Source organism: Loxodonta africana, chromosome 11, assembly GCF_030014295.1.
Source record: "Loxodonta africana isolate mLoxAfr1 chromosome 11, mLoxAfr1.hap2, whole genome shotgun sequence".
Taxonomy (NCBI): domain Eukaryota; kingdom Metazoa; phylum Chordata; class Mammalia; order Proboscidea; family Elephantidae; genus Loxodonta; species Loxodonta africana.
This window is the reverse complement of record NC_087352.1, coordinates 73,437,819-73,459,043: the sequence shown is the minus strand read 5'-3', so window position 1 is coordinate 73,459,043 and position 21,225 is coordinate 73,437,819. Positions and strand designations below refer to the sequence as shown.

Sequence of the window (21,225 nt, the reverse complement as noted above, 5' to 3'; positions counted from 1 at the left end):
ATTTTCTCCCGTTTCCTATAAAAAGCAGAAAATATCCAAAATGAATATAAGAGCTGCCTTAAGAACATGACTCTAATGAGGTAATGTTAAAGATAAAAAATAGAAAGAAAACATGGTGTAGCAATTTAAAACCATGAATAATAAGAACTTATACTCAAAGAAACTTGGTCATTTTTGGTAGTGCTTTAAAATTCACCAGATCCATCCAGCTGGGCTCTACCAAACAAATAGAAACCTGAAATGAGAATCAAAGCCCATTTCACTTGCAGGTTCCCCTGGAATCCAGACTCACCTTCTCACAACCATAGTTTCCAGAATTACAAACTCCCTGCCACACACACACTCAAAAAAATAGCTGGATCTAGTTCTCATACAGTCAGCTTACTGTAGACCATGAAAAGTTCCCAGTTGCAGGGTTGTTCTGCTCTTTGACCAAGCCAGCCTCTTAGAAAATACAGTGCGTAATTACATTTGTAGGATGATTGATAGAATGTTAGGAGCTAGCATTTGACCCCCAGTGGCTTATGCCAGTCAGTGCCATTTTGTGATTGAAGTGGCAGTCTCTTGAGTCAAGAAGACTTTTGTTCTTCCCAACTCTCCTTCTTAAAATAACTGTATCCTTGGGAGGGGTCACCCAATGAGCTATTACCAACCAACCCCTAGGCAGACGTTTTTGACACCCAGCTGCAGTCTGTTTTTGGGTCTCCAGGACAATACATAGGCATAGCCACAAAGGATGGGAAAAGAGGTGTCAGAAGAGAGAAGGGGCAGAGAGAGAAGAAGATATATTGTGAAATGGCCAGAGCCTTGCACCAATCTCTTCCTCCTTTATCTCTCCTTCGGTCACCCGAGGAATTGGCCTGCCTCTTTCCCATCTTTGCTGCCAGGAGCCTCCCACTTGGGGCTCTTGCCTTCAGAATCTACTGACTAACTGGCAGCACCTTTTTCTCTCACCTCTTGTCCATATGCCAATGAAAAAACCTCTTTGGAGCATCCTAAGGATTTTTACTTTTTTTTTTTTTTAAGGAAACAGTAACTCAAAAGAAAAACAACATGATGGAAAGTTAAAAGATAACAATAATCATTAAGTCTATAATGTGTGGTCTTTTTGAGAGGTAGGATCACATACTGTGATATATTAGGAAGCTCTTCATGTCTTACGGCTTAGTTGATTACCGTCGCCCAGGCCCTATTGTTATAGTGCATAGCTTACTGTTTATATGACTGTCCCCCACAAGCCCCTTTAAGGTGAGACTCTGTCCTGTTCTTTGTTTGCACAGCACCTAAGACAATATCTAGCACATGAATGAATGAATGCACGAATGAATGAAAATCAAAGGTTGATCTTTCTTCACTCTTGTCACACTAATTACTTTTAATTCTTTTTTTGAGATTTGTCTGTCTTAATCCTTTTTATATTCCCAAGGCTACTGCATCCATATTTGCTCTGCCACCTAGATTCAGATCCTCTATTTTTACTTTTGCTCCTTAGAGAAGAAAACCAAGTGTTCATGGTTACCAATGTGGGTGATTCTCTTTTCACAGAAAACGTCAGTGGACTTCTCTTCCTTTCCTCCTCCTTCTCTAGGAAACATTAACAAAAACGTTAGTCTCATTGACTTAATCTCATTTCAATTCAGCAGAATCTTCCTTCTTAGGACAGTACCTCATAAAGTAGGTGATGTTATGGTGGCCTTGTTTTTATTTAGCAAATATTTTCACAGATATCCGGTCACTCCAAAACCACAGTAGGACAATGATAAATAATGAAAGAAACAGTGATTCTTTCAGAGGGCAAGATATATACTTAATGCCCATACTCTCAAAATCATAATATAATGATTACAATAGCTAAGATGTATGCAGCTTTTACTGTGTGCCAACAATCCAAGTAGTTTGGCGCCATTATTAATACAATTTTCCAAGTGAAGGAACCGATGAAGTTGAGACACAGAGAGGTTAAAGAACTTGCAGGTCATGCAGCTTCATACCCGATGAGATGAATAGGGAAAAAACCATTTTGTGTCAGGAATCAGTTTAAGTTCAGCTCTATTCATATTTTTTAAAAATCATAGTTTTATTTTAAAATATCAGGATTAATGTACTCTTTTTTTTTTTTTCCTGGCCTACCCAGCTCATTACAAAATGTTATCATTTTACTCACATTCCTGACCTTTCCAGTGTGTGGTATTTAGACATATTTGACAGAGCATATATGAAAGAAATATTTGCATGAAAATTTTTACATTGTAGCATTAGAGGCAATTTCATGACAGTTACTCAGAACTCCAGATATTCAGTCTTATGTAGTGAACATAAAATGTTGGCATTTCCTCTCAGTTTGACATATCCCACCTTGCTGAGCCATTAACTGCCGTTCCCACTGCTGAGCCCCCTGACACTCTGAAAGGTACCACAGCACTATTTCAAAAGGGTAGTTATGAAATAATCCTGGAACGCTGCCGAAATCCTTCTGCCTTTTGAATTTTAAAAATCATCGTGATATTTAATGCAAGATGTACTACAAGGTACACAGGCGTTTCTTTGTGTGCCAGTGAAATATATTGTTCTCTTTTAGGGCAATATGGATGTGTGAGAGCAACGGAAGGGGAGAAGAGTTATATAAAACCAAATTTCTTCCTTTTATATTTATTATCTATAGCTAAGACTAGATATTGGAAACAGTATTTACTTGGCTTGGTGGTTTTTTCCTAGCATTTCTTAAATTCAAGATATTCATAGAACACTCTCCTCTAGCGAGTAAAATTTTGTTCTGGTGGAAAATACTTTGTTCAAAGATTGCTACACGTAACTAAAATGGAATCACTTCCCAAAGAATTTTCACAATTTAGGTAAATTGAACATCCTTACTGCTTCTCAGCTTTCTGTCAGACTTATACTTTGGATGAGTGGCAGATGGCATTTCATGGGGTGGGATGGGGGGAATAGGGTGGGAAAGAATGGATACAGGATACAATTTCAAACACATTTAATCAAAAAATTATACCAATGAGCCTTATGTTGCCTGGGTTGATGATCTGGCCTTAGAGTGAGTTGGGTGCTTTGGTTGGGCACAAACTCTTATAGGAGATAGTCAGTAAGAGATGCTATTTATTGAGTATCTAGGATGTGCCAGGGACTCTGCAAGGTGCTTTATTTTAATCTTATGCAATTTTCAAAACAACCCAGCAAGGCACAATATGCTGTTTGTGACTCTGAAGGGAGGAAAACATTAGAAATTTGCCCAAGGTCGCTCATACACATCCATATAGCCTCAACTACTAAATAGTATAACCAGAATTGTGCCCTTGCTCTGCTTGACTCCAAAGCTCAGCGTCATTCCACTATACCACTGTGCTTTATAAGTCAACTTGTTAACATATTCCTACCCTGAGACACACAGTAACAATACAGGTAGTCCCCGATTTAGGACAGGGTTTTGTTCCAATGACTCTGTCATGAGTCAGTTCTTACTTAAGTTGAATACCTCATACCCTTGAATACCTTTTTTTTTTTTTTTGGCTTCATTATTGCCTTTTATTATCAGTATCTTTATAAATCTGATCTTTGTCTTCGGGGGCTGGAAACATTATATATAAACTTACAGATATATTTTAACATTATATGTAGTATATATTGGAGCCCTAGTGGCACAGTGGTTAAGTGTTCGGCTGCTAACCAAAAGGTCAGTGGTTTGAATCCACGAGCCACTCCTGGAAGCCCCATGGGACAGTTTCTGCTCTGTCCTATGGGATTGCTATGAGTCACAGTCAACTCAATGGCAAGGGGCAGTACATTATTACTAACAATAAGATGTGCAAAAAAAAAAAATAGTCACAAGTGCGGTTCATCATAACTCAAATACTTCATGATTCGAAGACCACCTGTATCTAAAAAGGAATTTGGTATAATTAACACCCCTCCCTTTGTGCCTTACTTACTGCCTCGTGTTTTAATTCCCTGATAAACCTTAGCATTAAAAACCAGTTGCCATGGAGTCATTTCCAACTCATGGGGGACCCCATGCATATCAGAGTAGAACTGTGCTCCATAGGGTTTTCAATAGCTGATTTTTCAGAAGTAGATTGCTGAGCTTTTCTTCCAAGATGCCACTGGGTAGACTTGAACCACCAACCTGTCAGTCAGCATGTTAACTGTTTGTACCAGTTAACTCCACCCTTAGTATTGTTGTTATTGTGTGCCGTCGAGTCAATTCCAACTCATAGCGACCCTATATGACAGAGTAGAGCTGCCCCATCGAGTTTCCTAGGCTGTAATCTTTCCAGGTGCAGATCTCCAGGTCGTTTCTCTTGAGGAGCGACTGGTGGGTCCAAACTCAGCCTTTCAGTTGGCAACCAAGCGCTTAAACCATTGTACCACCAGGGCTCCTTACCCTTAGCATTAGTAGCTGTCAAATTCAGATGATCCTTGTCAATCTCTGATAGAACTGCAAGAATAAGTGAGTATATAATGATTGTCTTCCTACTACAAATGAGGAAAGAGTGATTTTGTGCTATGTACTGAGGTACACAGTTCTCCAAACTCCAGATCTTCATTCCCTTTAGCCATTGCAGAGGGAGATATCTCAACAGTATTGGCTCCTTCCATTCAGGAGGAGCCCCTGCAACCTCACCTGGCCCAGTGCTAAGAGGACAATTGAGTTTCTTCCCAGATGTTTTGCTAACTTTGTAGAGAGTCCACAGAGATGCCAGAGCCAGATAAGGGGTCTCTCTTTGTTCATAGTTTTACCTCATTATCCTAAAAACAAGAGGAATTATGTATGTGGTCACTTCTAAATTCAATGCATCACATAAACTGCACCTTCTGATATTAAGGACTAAAATCAATCATTGTAAATTTACCAAACAGTATTTCCCAGTATAAATCTTGAAATAGTAAATCAGAAAGTTCCTTTTCACCTGTGCATTCATTAATTTAGCAAACATACGTGCTATGTTCTCTGATAGGCTGGGGATGAAAGATGAATAAGACAAGGTCCCTGTCCTTTATAACATGTTATATTGAAATTAACTGGTGTTGGCCCTTTTCTGCCCTGTAGATAATGAACAAATGAAGAGCAGGAGGCATGTCTTATTCATCTTTGCATCCCCACCCTCTGGGACAATGCTGATAAATATTTATTGAGTAACTAAATGAGTGGTCCACATGAGCACATAATTTCCAGATAAAGAAATGTGCTATGATAAAGGCAAGTATGGAAGCACAGGAGAAGAAGCAATTCTCTCTGTTAATTAAGCCACCAAAATGTGTGAGGAAGAGTTGTACATTTTCTTATAAAAATGCTTACCAAAAATATTTTTATAAAATATGTTGGTAAAAGAAGAGCTTCTGGTTTTAATACTCCTAAAATAGAGAAATAATTTCTTCTGCCTGTTCAAGAAAGCATCAGTGAGAATTCAAATCTCAGTTTACAGGATTTGAAATTTATCGTGGAATTCTGTAACTTCAAACAAGAAACTCTCGTGGCAATTTGGAGAAAATCTGAGTCCAGCCTACCATCCCAGACCTATCCATGTCTATTTGCTGTTTCTCCTTTTTGTCAAAAGCAGATTTTCCCTTCCAGGCAACTTTTTCCTAAGAATAAGATATTCTTAGTTGGGGGAAAAAAATATCAACCAAGGCCATGGAAAACCCAGCTTAGAGTAAAGCAGTTAGTTTCTTTTTATGATGATTGGTCAAACATTGGCATAATCAATGCTCTTAAGACAGGCACTCAACAACCCTGGGTTAAGTGCTTTCCTGTATCCACTTTCCATCAGTTGCACGCCAGGAAAATTTGAAAATTTTCAGAGTAAGCAAACAAAGTATAACAGGAAATAAAAGATTTAAGGAAACATTGATTTATGAAGCAATTTCAATTTGTTCCTTATCTAATTGGGGCCCTGGTGGCACAGTGGTTAAGAGCTCGGCTGCTAACCAAAAAGTCAGCAGTTCAAATCTACCAGCCACTCCTTGGAAACCCTATGGGGTAGTTCTGTTCTATCCTATAGGGTCACTATGAATTGGAATCGGCTCGATGGCAGTGGATTTTGTTTTCTTTTGGTTTATCTAATTTGTTTCTATTGACCTGGCTCTCTTAAATACATGGTTAGGTATTAAATACCAATATAATAATTTAATTGAACTTTTTTTTTTTTTAACCTCAAGCTAGTACAGAGAAAGTTTACATAGACAAAGGCTCCAAGATAATTGGCTTAAAAAATAGAATATATTTCATTATGCCATCTTTTATCTTAAGACAGAGCTGAAAGATAAATAGTGGGAAAAATGAGTAAAGTATATATTATGTATTAAAATAATGAAATTATTAGAATAAACAAATTTTAATATTTTGTTTTTAAGATAACATTATTCTTTTAATAAAAAATAATAGGCTAATAGAAATTTCTTTTTAAAGCTTTAATGAACCTTTCACGCTACTGAAAACTCAGTCACACTAGCTGCTTTTAGTCACAAAGAATAGCATATATGGCTGTGTCATTTATTATTCACTTCTAAGGCCCCTCCTACTCCTAGAAATTCTGTGATTCTAAGGAATACCCTGTGATGCAACCATTACTGTCAAACTCATCTGGCTCTGTTTCCTCTTGAAGTGTGGTAACCACAACTGCACAGGAAATTGAAGATGTGCCACAGCTTTACAAAAAAGAGTGTAGAATTTTTCTAGCCCTCTTCCTAGTACTGAGACCTGGAGAGGCTGTTGGGCCTGGAGCCTTAGGGATAGTCTGGTCTTCATCATAAGCACACACTGGTGGGTGGGTCTGCCTCTTGAGCTGTGCTGGTAGCCAGCATTCTGTATGTGTGGTTTTGCTACTTTACTCCAAACGCCTTGCCATGCACATACTCACTTGGGAACAATATGCCCCTTATTCATTCATTTGCGTAAGATTCCTGAGCACTTCCTGTTATCCATCCTCATAAACTTGTCTTCCCACTTCCTAGGCACTTAAGAAATTTCATTGACTGTATGTAAATCAAACTGGTCCTGACTAATACCAGTTCCCGAAGGGCACAGCTCTTACGTTTCTTTGTGTGGGGTGTACTGACTTCTCCCTGTTCCTTGCATTCTGTCTCTATCCCAGTTCTTTTTTCACAATAAAATAGGGCCCTAATCCCAAGGTGACTTTATGGCCTTTTGTATGAAACCTTGTCAAAGGCCTTGAGAAAATCTTTCTCTTCCCTCCTCTTTTTCTCCTTCCTGTTCTATCTACTAAAAAATTCATTTGGATTTAAGTGTTTAACCCAGTGTTTAGTACCCCCATTTTCTGTTGTAGAATCAGTCATTTCTACTCAATTCTTAAACATAGATGCAGTGGCTGAGGTGAGCAAGGTCCAAACTCACCCAGTATTGGTGAGCTTAAAGAAAAAAAACTTGCCATAGAGTCGATTCCAGCTCATGGCGACCCCATGTGTATCAGAGTAGAACTGTGCTCCATTGGTGAGCTTATCACAACCTAAGTCCCTGCATACCCCTTGAATCCCTCTTTGCGACAGAGGTCACATTTGCAATTCGGCACCGTAGCTTGCATAACAATAGATTCCAGTGGCCTAATTTCACCCTTGAGTTCCTCCAAAACTCTCATTCACTTGCCCTCCACTGTGGTAATTTACCTAAATTTATTGTGTCAATTTGGCGGAATAGCTCTGATACAAGCACTATTTGATTTAATGTTATCAATCTTCCATTTCCAGGAACAGTAAGGACTAGAGATCTCTTTAGTGTCTTCTTCATTAAAAGCTAAGGTTTAGAATTTACCTGTGAGCTATCACCAACCATTTCACTTTTTGGAGAGCTTTCTATTCCAAAGTCATCTGTGGTCAACCCTCTCCTTTGATTTAAATTGTTCTCTCTGATTCATTGATAGGAACTTACATGACTTTTGAAATCTCACGTATAATACTCAATTTTTTTGCATTTTGAAGACCACCTTATCTCTGTATGATTCCTAATCTCACAGACTTTGTGGAATTTCTTATTCTCATTTTTGAACCATGTTTCAGCTTAGGAGAAGAAGCTAATTATTTCCTGAAATAAAATATTTGACACTTTCAGTTATCCACACAACTGGGAATGCAGGGGACATGGAATAACTTTAAATAAGGTGTTTATACAAAGTCATTGCATTTTTATTATAGTCTAACTAAGAACTTGGCTGCTAACCAATGGTTGGAGGTTCAAGTACACCCAGAAGTACCTCAGAAGAAAGGCTGGGTGATCTACTTCCAAAACGTCAGCCACTGAAAACCCTATGGAGCTCATTTCTACTCTGATACACTTGAGGTTGCCATGAGTTGCCATGACGGCAATTGGTTCCTCTAAAATTATTAAGCAACTTAATGAGTGAACATTCGATATTCAAGAGCTATCTATTATAATTATTAATATTTATTGATTAATATAAGAACTATATTGATCACTAACTCTGTGTGAGACAAAGTGCTAGGTTCTGGGGATTCAAATAATTCAGAAGACCTGGACTTGGCTCCCAAGGGTCTCAGTGTGAAGTAGGGTCACATTGCAGGCACGGAAATAAGCATACCAAGGTCATTCAGTGTCAAGGGTACCATACTAGGTAGAAGTGGAGGGGAGAGTGATCGCCGCCACATCTGAGAGAAAAGCCATTTTCAGAGCAAGGTGAATAATGATATTGAACTGAGTCTTGAAGAATAGGGGGTGGGTTCTAGGCAGATCATGGGCCAGAATGGGAAGAGCTTATGCAGGAGGCATTAAACCATATGACTGTGAAGTAGATACACCAATAGAAATGGTAGCAGATAAGACAGCAGAAGAATGTTATGTATGCCATGAGAAAGAGTTTGAAATTTATCTGTGAACAAAAGGAGACAATAAGGGTTTTAAACAATGAAATAATATGTTCACATTTTCTGTATGAGTGCACAAGCAGAGAGATCATTTGAGAGGTTATTACAGTGTTAAAGCAAGAGCTGATGGAAGCAATGGCATTGGGGATAGGAAAAAAAGGGAATGGATTCCATATACCACTAAGGAGTATATTTTAGTCCCTCAAGTATTTGTGCATGATATTAGTGACTTGAGGGAGAGCAAGGAGTCAAGGGTGATCTCCCAGTGTACATTTTTGGGTAACTTGGTACATAGCAGTTCTAACAACTAGAAGACAGACTGTTAAAGGAAGAACAGGTTAATAGGAGGGTTGGACTGAGTATTATGGGAGGGCTTTGGAAAGATAATGAGTTCCATTTGAACACACATGGCTTGATGTAGGATATCTAAGTGGAGATTTTGAATAAATAATTATATTGGTCTGATACTTAGGCCTAGAAAGATAAATAGAAGAATCACTAGCACAGAGTTCAAGCTATTTTGCATTCTGGCTAGCTGTGTTTCTGATCCTGTGCTAAGAATGACAGCAACAAAGATGAGTAACAAATGACTCCCTCTCTGAAGGCTAGCTTGGAATAAAGACAATCATATTATTTATTGTATTTTATTCATCTAATAGGACATTAGGTATATATGAATCTTATTCATATAAATGATGTATTTTATATTCTAAAGCTTTGCCAGTATAGACGTCACATATCTTTCAGCCACATTATTATTTTAAATACCTCCCGATGAGTAGCAGCTATCAAAGAAACGATATACTAGTATGATAGGCTTTTTGATTCCAAAGATATAAGAATAAATAGTTTATTCCAGTGGAAAGTCATTTCGCTGAAACATACTTCTTGCAGTATACCTTTATGTCACATTTTGTGAAGGACACATTAGTTACGCTTCCTGAATACATGATGATTTGGCAGCACTTGGGTAATTTAGGTAGAATGATGACTCTTCAAACAGATCTTTTAGTTTTGCCAGTTTACGATACCAGCTTTCTTTGAAAAGTACACATATCACGTAAGCACGGTTGGCTGGAGGGTAGGAAGAGATGGTTGGAAAAAATGTATGATGAACATGTCTCCACCGTTACCCTAACCTCAAGTTCGGGAATTCTCTGACCAAAAGAAAAAAAAAAGGCTATTTCTGAAGCCTTGCTTAAATAAATTACAGAAATTATGAAGTCATCTTGCACAAAACTTATTTTATGGAACCCAAACTGAAAGGCATGTTGCTATAATTTTAATCCATAGTTGGCTCTCACGTATTCCTCTGGCTACCAGTTCATGCTTTGAACAAGTGACATATACAAAGAATAAACTAGAAGATTCTGTAGTCTTTTGAGAAAGGAATCATTGAATAGGCAGTTTTTTTTTTCCAGAAATATGCATTGAATTGTATTCACAACCTCTTTTAAAAATATACATGTTAACAGAATGCATGTAGCTACAATGTCCTCTGATTTCTACTGAATGGAAAAATGTCCAATGGCATTAGTGGAAGTGCTCCCAATGACATTTTTTTCCTATTATCATTAAACAGGGAAGGCCATGGTAAAATTTCAGTATTTGCTGTCAAAATGGCTTTAGCCACATTGTGTGGAGGGAAGATCATGGACAAATTGCGATGTAAGTTATTTGTGCTTCTATTTGCTTATCCCTCTTATGAACTACCTTGTCCTCTCCCCCATTCCTACCATGTCCCCTTGCCCATCTGTGTCTTTCCTCATTCTCTGTGTTGCTGAAGTACAGGCTTCACCAGCCTTTGGATTTTGTCCTAGAAATATTTGCACAGTAAATAATTTTAATGAAATGACTGTTTATGAGTTATTACATTTATATTGAATATTACCATATTTAATATATTATGTTTCTAACCTGTTGATTACCACCAACTAGACTGCTTCTGATATCAAAGTAAGACATTCTGCCTTTCAAGTTCACTGATTAATCTCAGCACATGTGTACTGCTTTACAGGCATAAGTCTATCTTCTTAAGGCATCATCATACTGGACCAGTAGAGAAGTGGAAGGGCCTCAAAGCCCCACATAACCACACATCTTACCCCACTTTCAGGGACTTCCTTTCACAGAATGGCCAAATGAAATGCAGTCAGGATTCAAAGAAGACCAAATAAGATTTATGATGGTTGATTTATTTTCTTTTTAGTTAGCCTAAGAGATGTAGAGAATGAAGGTGCCAGAACCAATGTCTTTAACCAAAAAAAAAAATTGCTTCAGCGTAATCCAGGAGGCATTTCCTTCAGGGTTAGGCTGGGAAGAGAAACTTTTGCAAAGTGAAGCAGGGCAGAACAGGAGACTCTTGAGGGTCTTGTCTGCTGACCTTATAGCACAACTGGCCATTTATACTGAGAACATTAGATATATGTCAAAAAAAACTTATCCAATATTATATTAATGAGTACCTGGATAAAAGAATCTCATATTAAAATACATTTGGGAACAAACTGAGAAAACCTCTTCTTTGTCCTTCAGAGCTCCTCAGAACCTTTAATGTACCAGGTTAAAGCTGTGCCATCAAGGACCCAGGTGCTTCCATCTTTCCACTCAGCTTTCCTCAGAGTGTTGGATTTCATTCTCCTCCTGGGAGAGGGAGTACAGCAGTTTCAGGAATCACATTCTCACTCTAGAGGCCACCAGTCAACTTCTCTTTTAAGTTTCATTGCCTAGGGTGGCCTTACAGGGCAGTTACTAAACCAATTACTAGTAACAGGAAAGGAATCACCATGTTGATCATGGAGCAGTCAGCTTTCACCTCCTGGGCTGGCTAGGTCCACTGCTTTCCCGTGGCACAAGAACAAATTTGGGGCCAATAACAAAAGAAGATGAGACAAAGGGAATAATTGTTAGGTAGGCAACTAAGGATGTCTACATAGTTACAAATCTCAAGATATAACTAAGATATTTATCAGATCTTTACCAATTTTCAAAACCCTTGCAGTTCTCTTACAAGTCCCAAGATTTCAAAGTAAAGGAATCAGTGTACCTAGTACAGCACCTTTCTCCTTATCCCACCCCTTCACCCACCAAAAACACAATCAAAGAGCAAAGCATGCATGCTATCTAGTGGCCAAAGTAAATCTTCTTCAGTACAGTGAAAGAAGCAACAAATGCATGAGTCCAATTTGGAGGTAAACTTAGTTCGCCAGTCTGCAGAAACAACTTTGCAATGTCACAATCCTGTAGAAAAACAAATAACAGCAATATAACAGAGCCCCCTCTCCCAGGTCAGTACACTTGACTCACAACCTTATCTATCCCTGGTTCTTCTGATGTGGAGTCACTCTTTGTGTTGTTAATCCCAGGAAAATGGTTTTAATGGTTTCCAGGTAACTTGGTTGAAAGCAATTTGGCTAGAAACAATTTAGCTGAAAGCAATTTGGTTAGATGAATCTCTCCAAAATATTAGTTAATCAAAAACGAATATCCATAGTCATTGATATTTCTACTTTCACTGATAATTATTGATTGAATGGGCAAATATGGAAAAACATACTCACCAACAGCAGTGGCTTACTCTTGGTGAAAGGGGATTGTAGGTATTTTCTGTGGTCTTCATTTCCTGGCTTGCATTTCATGATAAAGCACACAAGGTAATGATTTTCTGCATTGCTTCTGTACTATGAAAAAGTAAAATGAAAGGATATGGAATTTTTCAGGGTTTAAGAGGTTTGTTTTCCCTTCTTTAAATTTTTCTAATTCACTTTAAGCCAATATGCCAGCTGTTCTTGTTGGGCAATTTTTCTATTTTTGTGTGTAGGGATAAAGGATATTTAGTTTGTTCCAACTAATTTCTTATTGTTGAAGAACATAAAGCAAGAATAATTAGCTGAAAACAATTTAGAAATTTTAAAAAAGTAGAAAACAACAGAAATTTTAAAGTTGGTTTGTCTTTTTTAAAAATGCTTTAAACTGCATTAAAAGAGCTAACAAGCCCATATTGTGCCAGAATTTCCAATGCTCAGGGCACAGCAAACCAATATGCAGGGTATTCATTGGGTAACTCCAGGGGCCATCACTGAACACAGCCTAGGGTATAGAGGGTTCCCCCTGCAGTTGTATAAAACAGATTACTTAAACATAAACTGACTTACTATACTCCTTTTCTGTCACATTTTTCTTGGCCCAATTATAAGCTGTTGATTTAATGGGTTAGAACATTTGCTTATACCTCTGCCTCAGGGCTCCTGGATAGCCTAAAGATCTCAAGAGATTCTAAATCCAATGCCATAAGCCTAGTATGGCATGTTCTATTCCAAAGCTTCTGGGGAAGGGTTGTTTAAAAGACTAGCATTATGGTAAATACCATGTAATTCCTGAGTTTCTATTACTGAACTGGCCAATCTGCCCCTATGCCTACCTCTATGGTAGGATTTCTAACTCACTGACCTGCTTTTAAAATCTTTAGTATCTCTCCCAGAATCTTCTGGACACAGTCTGAATTCCTCAGTAGACCTTTCAAAGCTCTTCATGTCTCATCTCACCTCCCTCCATGACCTTATGTGCACCCAAGTCCCCCACCATACTGAAGTACTTGAAGATCCCTGAGGGCATCATGTTCACTCTTATCTCCATGCCTATGCTAGTCTTGATCCTGTTTCCTAAAGCCCACTCCCCTTATCTGTGCCTGAGTAGCCCCTAATTGTCCTTTAAACATGGCCCAGATGATACTGCTATAAGGAAATCTTCCCTGACTTCTCTCTCTGGAACCTTCTCTCTGAGGTCCCACTTCATCATGTACACCCTATTGTTACATTAATTATACCACCATGTCATGATGTGGGATGTTACATGATGTATGATGTAAGCACTTCTCTATCAACCTCAATAGGTGGGACCTCCTACAGGACAAGAACTCCATCCTGATTTTCCTGTGTATCATAGCCTAGCACAGTTTTGTGCATTTAGAATGTACTTGGTTAATTTTGGAAACCCTGGTGGCGTAGTGGTTAAAAATTTGGCTGCTAACCAAAAGGTCAACAGTTTGAATCCACCAGGCACTCCTTGGAAACTCTATGGGGCAGTTCTGCTCTGCCCTATAGGATCCATATGAGTCAGAATTGACCAGACGGCAATAGATAAGTGAGTTAATTTTAGTGAATAAGTCAATGAATTTAAGTTCTTCTAAGTAGCTATGGTGATAAACAGTAAAAATATGGAAGTTGTCAAAGATTTAATTTTAAGTGGATCCACACTCAATACACATGGAAGCAACAGTTAAGAAATCAAGTGACATATTGTATTGGGCAAATCTGCTACAAAAGACCTCTTTAAAATGTTCCAAAGCAAAGATGTCACTTTGAGGACTAAGGTGCACCAGACCCAAGCCATGGTGTTTTCAGTCACCTCATATGCATATGAAAACTGGATAATGAATAAGGAAGACTGAAGAAGAATTGATGCTTTTAAATTATGGTGTTGGCGAAGAACATTGAGTGTATCAGGGACTGCCAGAAGAACAAACAAATCTGTACAGACAGAATACTCCTTAGAAGCAAGGATGGCGAGATTTTATCTCATGTATTTTGGTCATGTTATCAGGAGCAACCAGTACCTGGAGAAGGACATCGTGCTTAGTAGAGGCTCAGCAAAAAAGAGGAAAACCCTCAAGGAGATGGATTGACACAGTGGCTACAACAGTAGGATCAAACACAGCAAGGATTGTGAGGATGGCACAGGACCCAGCAGTGTTTTGTTCTGTCGTGCATACGGTCGCTGTGACTCGACAACACCTAACAACAACAAGAAGTAGCTATCACTGTATGGAGCTGTAGCAAATACAAAGGTGGTATAGAATATGGTCTGGACCCTTCCAGAACAATCACATTGAGGAAGCAAGCCTAAACATATCAAGTAGATGACAGAATAAAGCAATGTGTAATTAATATTAAAAATAACTGTACCAAGTACTGGATGCCAAACACTGTTCTAAGTATGTATGGTTTTAATAAAAAAAAAAAATTTTTTTTTTCTTTAGCTTCCTCAAAATCCTCTCATTTCTTTTTAAAAACCTGAGTGGCCATTAAAAGCTGCTTTCCTTTAATCCTGGTGATCTAGCCCTGGTTTGGCTGTCAGCTAGCAGAACTTGACACAGATAAGTTAATATTAGCTTCAAGTTTGTGAAAAGTCAATGTTGATACTCCTTCTGCTTTGCTTTAATTAGAGGCATTGTCTAATTTCTTTCAGTGGGTTTTTTGAAAAGCCTAGGCTATTAGACTAGAATATTCCCTGTCCTAGAAAATCAGAGCCTAGAAGATAATCAAGATGACCAATTATAGTCAACCAACCTGTCTAGAGAAAAAAATGGCAGCTCTAATAAAGGGGCCAGATTTGCCTCTCCTAGGTTTCCTTTTCCCATTTTTGATTGGAATTCTTGAGTTTTTTTATATTTAGAATTATATGAGTTTTCTTTTTTGCTGTTGGCAACTTTTTTTTTTTGATTATGTAAAATGGAACATGAAAGATAAAATCCAAGGTAGGTGAAAACAACATCAATTTGTCTGATCATATAAAATTTGTTTAGCCTCATGATAAATAAACTATTTGGAACACAGCAGAAATCCATTATAACTGGGTTTCTTGGTATGAGTATTTAAAGAAAGTGAGAGTCAATTCACTTCCTCAAAACATAATCCAGTACAAGCCTATATTATGCTTAACGTCTGACCATGGTATAAAAGCAAAATGTCCCCAGATTACATTTTGACCTTAAAAAATTAAACCCAAAATGAAGTGGCCCGTTGAACTTCTAACAGTTTATCCTGGCAGTGGTGCTGGCCTAGTGACAATCTAGTTAGCATGGTGACAAACTGCATAATAGCAAACCCTTTCATTCCAATAGTGATTTCCACACAGGAATCATAAAGTACCTTGGGAAATTATGCCATTAATATTCATTAAGTGCACATAATGGCAGAAGCTGAAGAATACAGGTTCAGTGAAACCACCAGCTCTACAGAGAATATTCCAGGACACTGACTTTGCCTCATTGATCATTCACAAGGCCAGGCTTCTTCGCTGCATGAGTCAAAAAGAGCCTCTCCCGTAAATCAAGAGGCTTCCACCGAGAACACTAGGATTTATAGAAAGTTTTCTGCTTCTGTGGGAAGTTAATCAAGGGTTTTAGTTGCGTCCTTATCCCCATTGTGTCTTTCGTTTTTCAAATACCTGAAGCCAAAATTCCACAAGTTTTAGTGATAATACAGACGGATAAATAGCTAAATAGCCAGGTAAATAGGTACACATACACCCCAACTTTATAATAAAACTCTCCTTGTGACTTTCACATGAGGTCAGCATATTTATCAAGTATACAAAAATACTCTTACTGCATTATTTATGAGTTGTTAATTGACCTCAAGGAAACCCTAGTGGCGTAGTAGTTAAGAGTTCGGCTGCCAGCCAAAAGCTTGGCAGTTCAGATCCACCAGGCGCTCCTTGGAAACCCTATGGAGCAGTTCTACTCTGTCCTATAGGGTCGCTGAATCAGAATCAACAACAGTGGGTTTGGATTTGGTTTTTAATTAACTTGAGAAGAAATCATTTCTATATCTTATCAAAATATGTTATTCCCTTTTCTTTCTGTCAGATATTTTTTCAATGATTTCTGACTCCAGTGGGGTAATGGTTTATGGACGATATGACCAGTTCCTCCGCGAAGTTCTCAAACTACCCACAGCAGTTTTTGAAGGTCCTTCCTTTGGTTATACGGAGCAGTCAGCTAGATCCTGTTTCTCTCAACAGGTAAGGAAAAATTATGCTTAAGGAAGTATCTCTCAAACGGTTGTTGCTTTTTTTTCTGTGTGTCATACCAAGTCACATAATCTTCGACAAATGCTTCTTCATAATAACAAGCTGTTGTATATTTTCTTCCTCAGGCAAATGACCTCTGAACCAGCAGCTAAACCCATTACACCTGGGTAATGATAATAGTTATATGTACTGACCAAGAGCCAGGTCATGCTTAGATAAAACTTTACTTGCTTTTTCTAATTGACTCCTTACAACAACCCTGTGACCTCGGTGTCATTATCATCACTGCACTATGGAAAGGGCAGAATTGTCTCTCAGCCTCACATGAAACACAAGTCTGACCCAGCACCAAGCTTTACCAGTGTTTAGCAAAGAAACAAGAAAGGACTCAAAGCTCATGGCCCATTGAGATCTGGAAGGCCCATAATACAACAAACAGCTGCTTAAACCTTCCACGACGTGGCACGTTTTAGAGTCAGGGGAGTTGTTACTGGGGTGTGGTATAAATTAGCACAGGGAAGCTGCTTCGTTTCAGAGGCTCTCCATATTTATATCCCTCAGCCCTGGTAGCCCAAACAATTAAGTGCCCGGCTGCTAACCAAAAGATTGGTGGTTCAGATCTACCCAGTGACTCCATGGAAGAAAGATCGGGTGATCTGCCTCCATAAGATTACAGCCAAGAAAACCCTACGGGGCAGTTCTACTGAGTCGTATGTGGTCATTCTGAGTAGAAATTGTCTCAACAGCACCCAACAACAGCAGTTGTGAAGAAAGAGTCCCTGGGTGGCACAAGCAGTTAAGTCCTTGACTGCTAACCAAAAAGTTGGAAGTTCGAGTCCACTCAGAGACACCCTGGAAGAAAGGCCTGGAGATCTACACCTGAAAAATTAGCTATTGAAAACCATGTGGAGTACAGTTCCACCCAGACACACAGGGGGTTGCTATGAGTTGGAATCGACTCCACGGCAACTGGTTTTTAGTCATGTGGAAAGGTTACATGTCTAACATCCACTCTCCTACATAGCACAGTAGTTAGTGATTTGTAAACCCACAAATGAAAGGTTTGTTTACAATTTTAAAATATCCAAAGTAACCAGATCCATCGTCTAAAATAATTCCTTGAATAAGAAGTCAGTACATAGCAGCTCTTAGAAAACACTTACTGTCAACCTAATAAATTTCATCAGTGTTTACCTTGTAGTCTGGGAGGTCCAAACTGCTGGAGGCCTCCCCACCAAGACAGGAGCCAACCAACTTACCTATGTTTAACTCATTCTTTCCCAACTACCATCTTTCAATGATGAGCTAAGGATCAAAGAGGTTAAGTAATTTACTCAAGGTCACCCAACTAGTCAATAACAGAACAAGGATTTGAATATGGCTAAATACTTCATGTTTGTGAAGCATTTCCAGTGAATTAGGCACGTTGATGAATGTTTTACAGCATTACACCACTTACTCCTCTCCATAACCCATAGGGTCGCTATGAGTCGGAATCAACTTGATGGCCAACAGGTTTGGCTTTGGTTTTATGTAGCCCTCTGAGAGAAGTACTAGTATTGTCCCTATTTAACAATGTGGAAACTGCAGCTCAGCATGTAAAATAGATAGTAAGTGGCAAAGCCAGGATGCAAGTCAATGTCATATTTCAGAGCCTTTGTTCTTAATCATTACTCTTACTGACTCCAAAGCATGTGTTCTTATCACTCGGATATTTTCTCCAGTATCAGGAAATGTGTAGCTAAAAGGACCTTCCCTTCCTGCTGATCTTGGGAAGTGACCAGTGGGGTCCCAAAGACTGAGATCAAAGTAGCACAGATCACATGGACAAAGGAAAGCCACTGCTTCCTGGATGAATTTATCTTTAGATAACACCATGGTAAAAGATGTTAGGTATTATGGTCCTGGATTTACGTACTATCAGAATCTATCCATCCTATTTTGAGGCACAAAATAAGTGAAGGAAGGTTTGATACACTAAGCACTAACTGCTCCCATGTCATCTCACCCAGGAATCCTTTCTGACCTCCCACTGCCCTACCCCAGGCAGCCTTAGGTGCTATATCTAGGGCATGCCTCCTTATCTCTGCCCCCAACTAAAGCACACCCCTCTTTAGATTTCCTTTTGGGACTGGTGACATCAGAATAGATCCATTCACCTAAGCCTCTTGCCAGACTCCTCCTCCTCACCCAGAGCTTCCCACCAATCATCATCAAGTACTGCTGATTCCACCTTCTAACATTTCCTCAGATCTGTTTCCTTCTCTAGCATCAATCGCCTGGGCTGTTGCATTAACCTACAAATTGATCTCCTGTCACTACTTTTCCTTGTTTGTACCTCTGTTTATTCATTATACACCCCCATTGCATTCCAAACTATTTTGGAACCTCATTTTAAAAAACATTTTAGGGAGCCCTCAAAATGTGTATAAAACAACAGGGAGAAAACAGGAGCAGTGTCCTCTGTTTTAATCTGTTTCCCACGATGCCCACATACCACCATGCCACTCTCCTGTTAGCGGCCTTCCTTGCCTACAGGGCAACACTTGCCTTCTTGAGGTTGTGTTCAAGGCCCTGTGGGCCCTTCTGTCTTTCTCCAGTTCATCCCCCTCCCTCAGATGGGGTCCTCTACCTCCTTTCCCTCTCACACCACCCTCTTTATCCTGAGTCTGTCCTTCTGTTGATGCTGTTTTCTCTGTCTTGAGTGTCCTATGCATTTCTTGCCACCAACTACTTCTTTTTGCTCAGATGTCATTGTCTTCAAGAAGCGTTTCACAAGACACCAAGCTTCCTATCTTAACCATCTATGTGTCTTTAAAAAGTTACTGTCACTGTCCTATAAAAGGCACTCAACAAATACTGCAACAAATTATACTCATTTCAGAATGAGTCTTTTTTTTTTTTTTTTTTTTACTGAAATTAACTTTTAAAACTGTGTCCATTATTTCAAAACAGAAATCCACTAACCTAATTTTTTACAGCTTCAATGCCTTCCAACTTTTTTCATGGCATTCTAAATGTATGACTTCTGTTTTTTTTACAGTCATTTACAGTTCACAAAGGGATTTATCTGATTTATGCCTTGCAATAACCCTGTGCAGTAACAAGGAAAATATTGTTTTTCTTTTTTTTAAGTGCTTTAAAGTCCGCAGCTAATGAGTGCAGGGGGTGGGCCTTTAACTCTGGTCTTCTGACTCAAATTCCAATTTGCTGGTGTTGTTCTACTTTTGTTTTGTACATGGTCAGTTCGTATCTACAAATGTGCAGCTGGTCTGACCCAAGGAATTATAAGCACATGTTATGTTGAATCACTTAATCACAGGAACAAGAAAAATTTTTATCTACTGCTGAATTCTTAGCTTTTAGGAAGTGTGTTATAGAATCCTCAGTAAATTTACTAATGCCTCAGAATAGTCCTCTTTCAAGACTAGCTAGAGTAATAGGACAGATTTTTTAAACATAATAGAACCTACGTATTCAAAAAGAAATAAATATGCTATGATGTTGCCATTGCTCAGAATATTCTTTGAAATATCCTATAGACTGTCCTGTGGGGTGCTATGAGTCGGAATCCACTTGCTGGCAACAGGTTTAGGTTTTTTGGAGGGGGCATCTTGATGTACGATCTTGTATATATCCTCAATGATGATAAGTTTATACATGATGAAATCATAATAATGTGTTTGGAAATTCCAGAAGTGATTTTTAGCCAATATGGTAAATGCTCAAAAGGGATAAGAATATTTGAGGTGCAAAAAGAGGTAGCACAAACAAAAGTAATAAGATCGGTTTATTTTTGTGCTTCATGAACTGGTATAAATACAATTCAAATTATAAAATTCCAAAACTGTTTCAACTGCTTCATCGAAAAAAGCCCAAAGCCGCACCAAGTGATTGTTTTGAAAAACAATGGTCTTTTAGATATCTAAAAAGTGGTTAAAACTTAAAAAAAAAACAAAAAACCACAGGCCGTGGAGTCAATTCCAACTCATAATGATCCTATAGGACAGAGTAGAGCTGCCCCATAGGGTTGCCAAGGCTGTAAATCCTTTTTTTTTTTTTTTCCAACAATTTGTGTGTGTGTGTGTGTGTGCTTTACATGAAGGTTCACAGAGCAAACCGAGTTTCTCATTAAACAATTAATACACGTACTGTTTTGTGACACTGGGTTGCCAACCCCACAATGTGTCAACACTCTCCACTTTTAGACCTTGGGTTCCCGTTTCCATTTGTCCAACTTGCCTGTCTCCTCCTTCCTTCTTGCCCCTGCCCCTGAGCTGGTGTGCCTATTTAGTTTTGTATGCATGCTTGAGGTATGTGTATTATTGTTTGTTTTATGGGCCTATCTAATCTTTGGCTGAAGGATGAGCCTCAGGAGTGACTTTATTACTGAGTTAAAAGGGTGTCCGGGGCCCATACTCTCTGGGTTTCTTCTGTCTCTGTCAGACCAGTGAGTCTGATATTTTGCGTGTGTGTGTGTGTGTGTGTGTGTGTGTGTGTGTGAGATTGAATTTTGTTCTACATTTTTCTTCAGTTCTGTCCAGGACCCTCTATTGTGATCCCTGCCAG

General features: G+C 38.8%; 1 protein-coding gene across 8 annotated transcripts in view; it reads left to right on the top strand.

Annotated features, from left to right (window-relative positions):
• DTNA (dystrobrevin alpha) overlaps positions 1-21,225 on the top strand; it is a 450,980-nt gene that overhangs the window by 329,439 nt on the left and 100,316 nt on the right. For all 8 annotated transcript variants that reach the window (XM_064294619.1, XM_064294617.1, XM_010586773.3 and 5 more), the window contains 2 exons: positions 10,427-10,512; positions 16,493-16,647. In XM_064294619.1, coding sequence (XP_064150689.1) covers positions 10,427-10,512; positions 16,493-16,647 — 241 coding nt within the window. The remainder of the gene's footprint in view (positions 1-10,426; positions 10,513-16,492; positions 16,648-21,225) is intronic.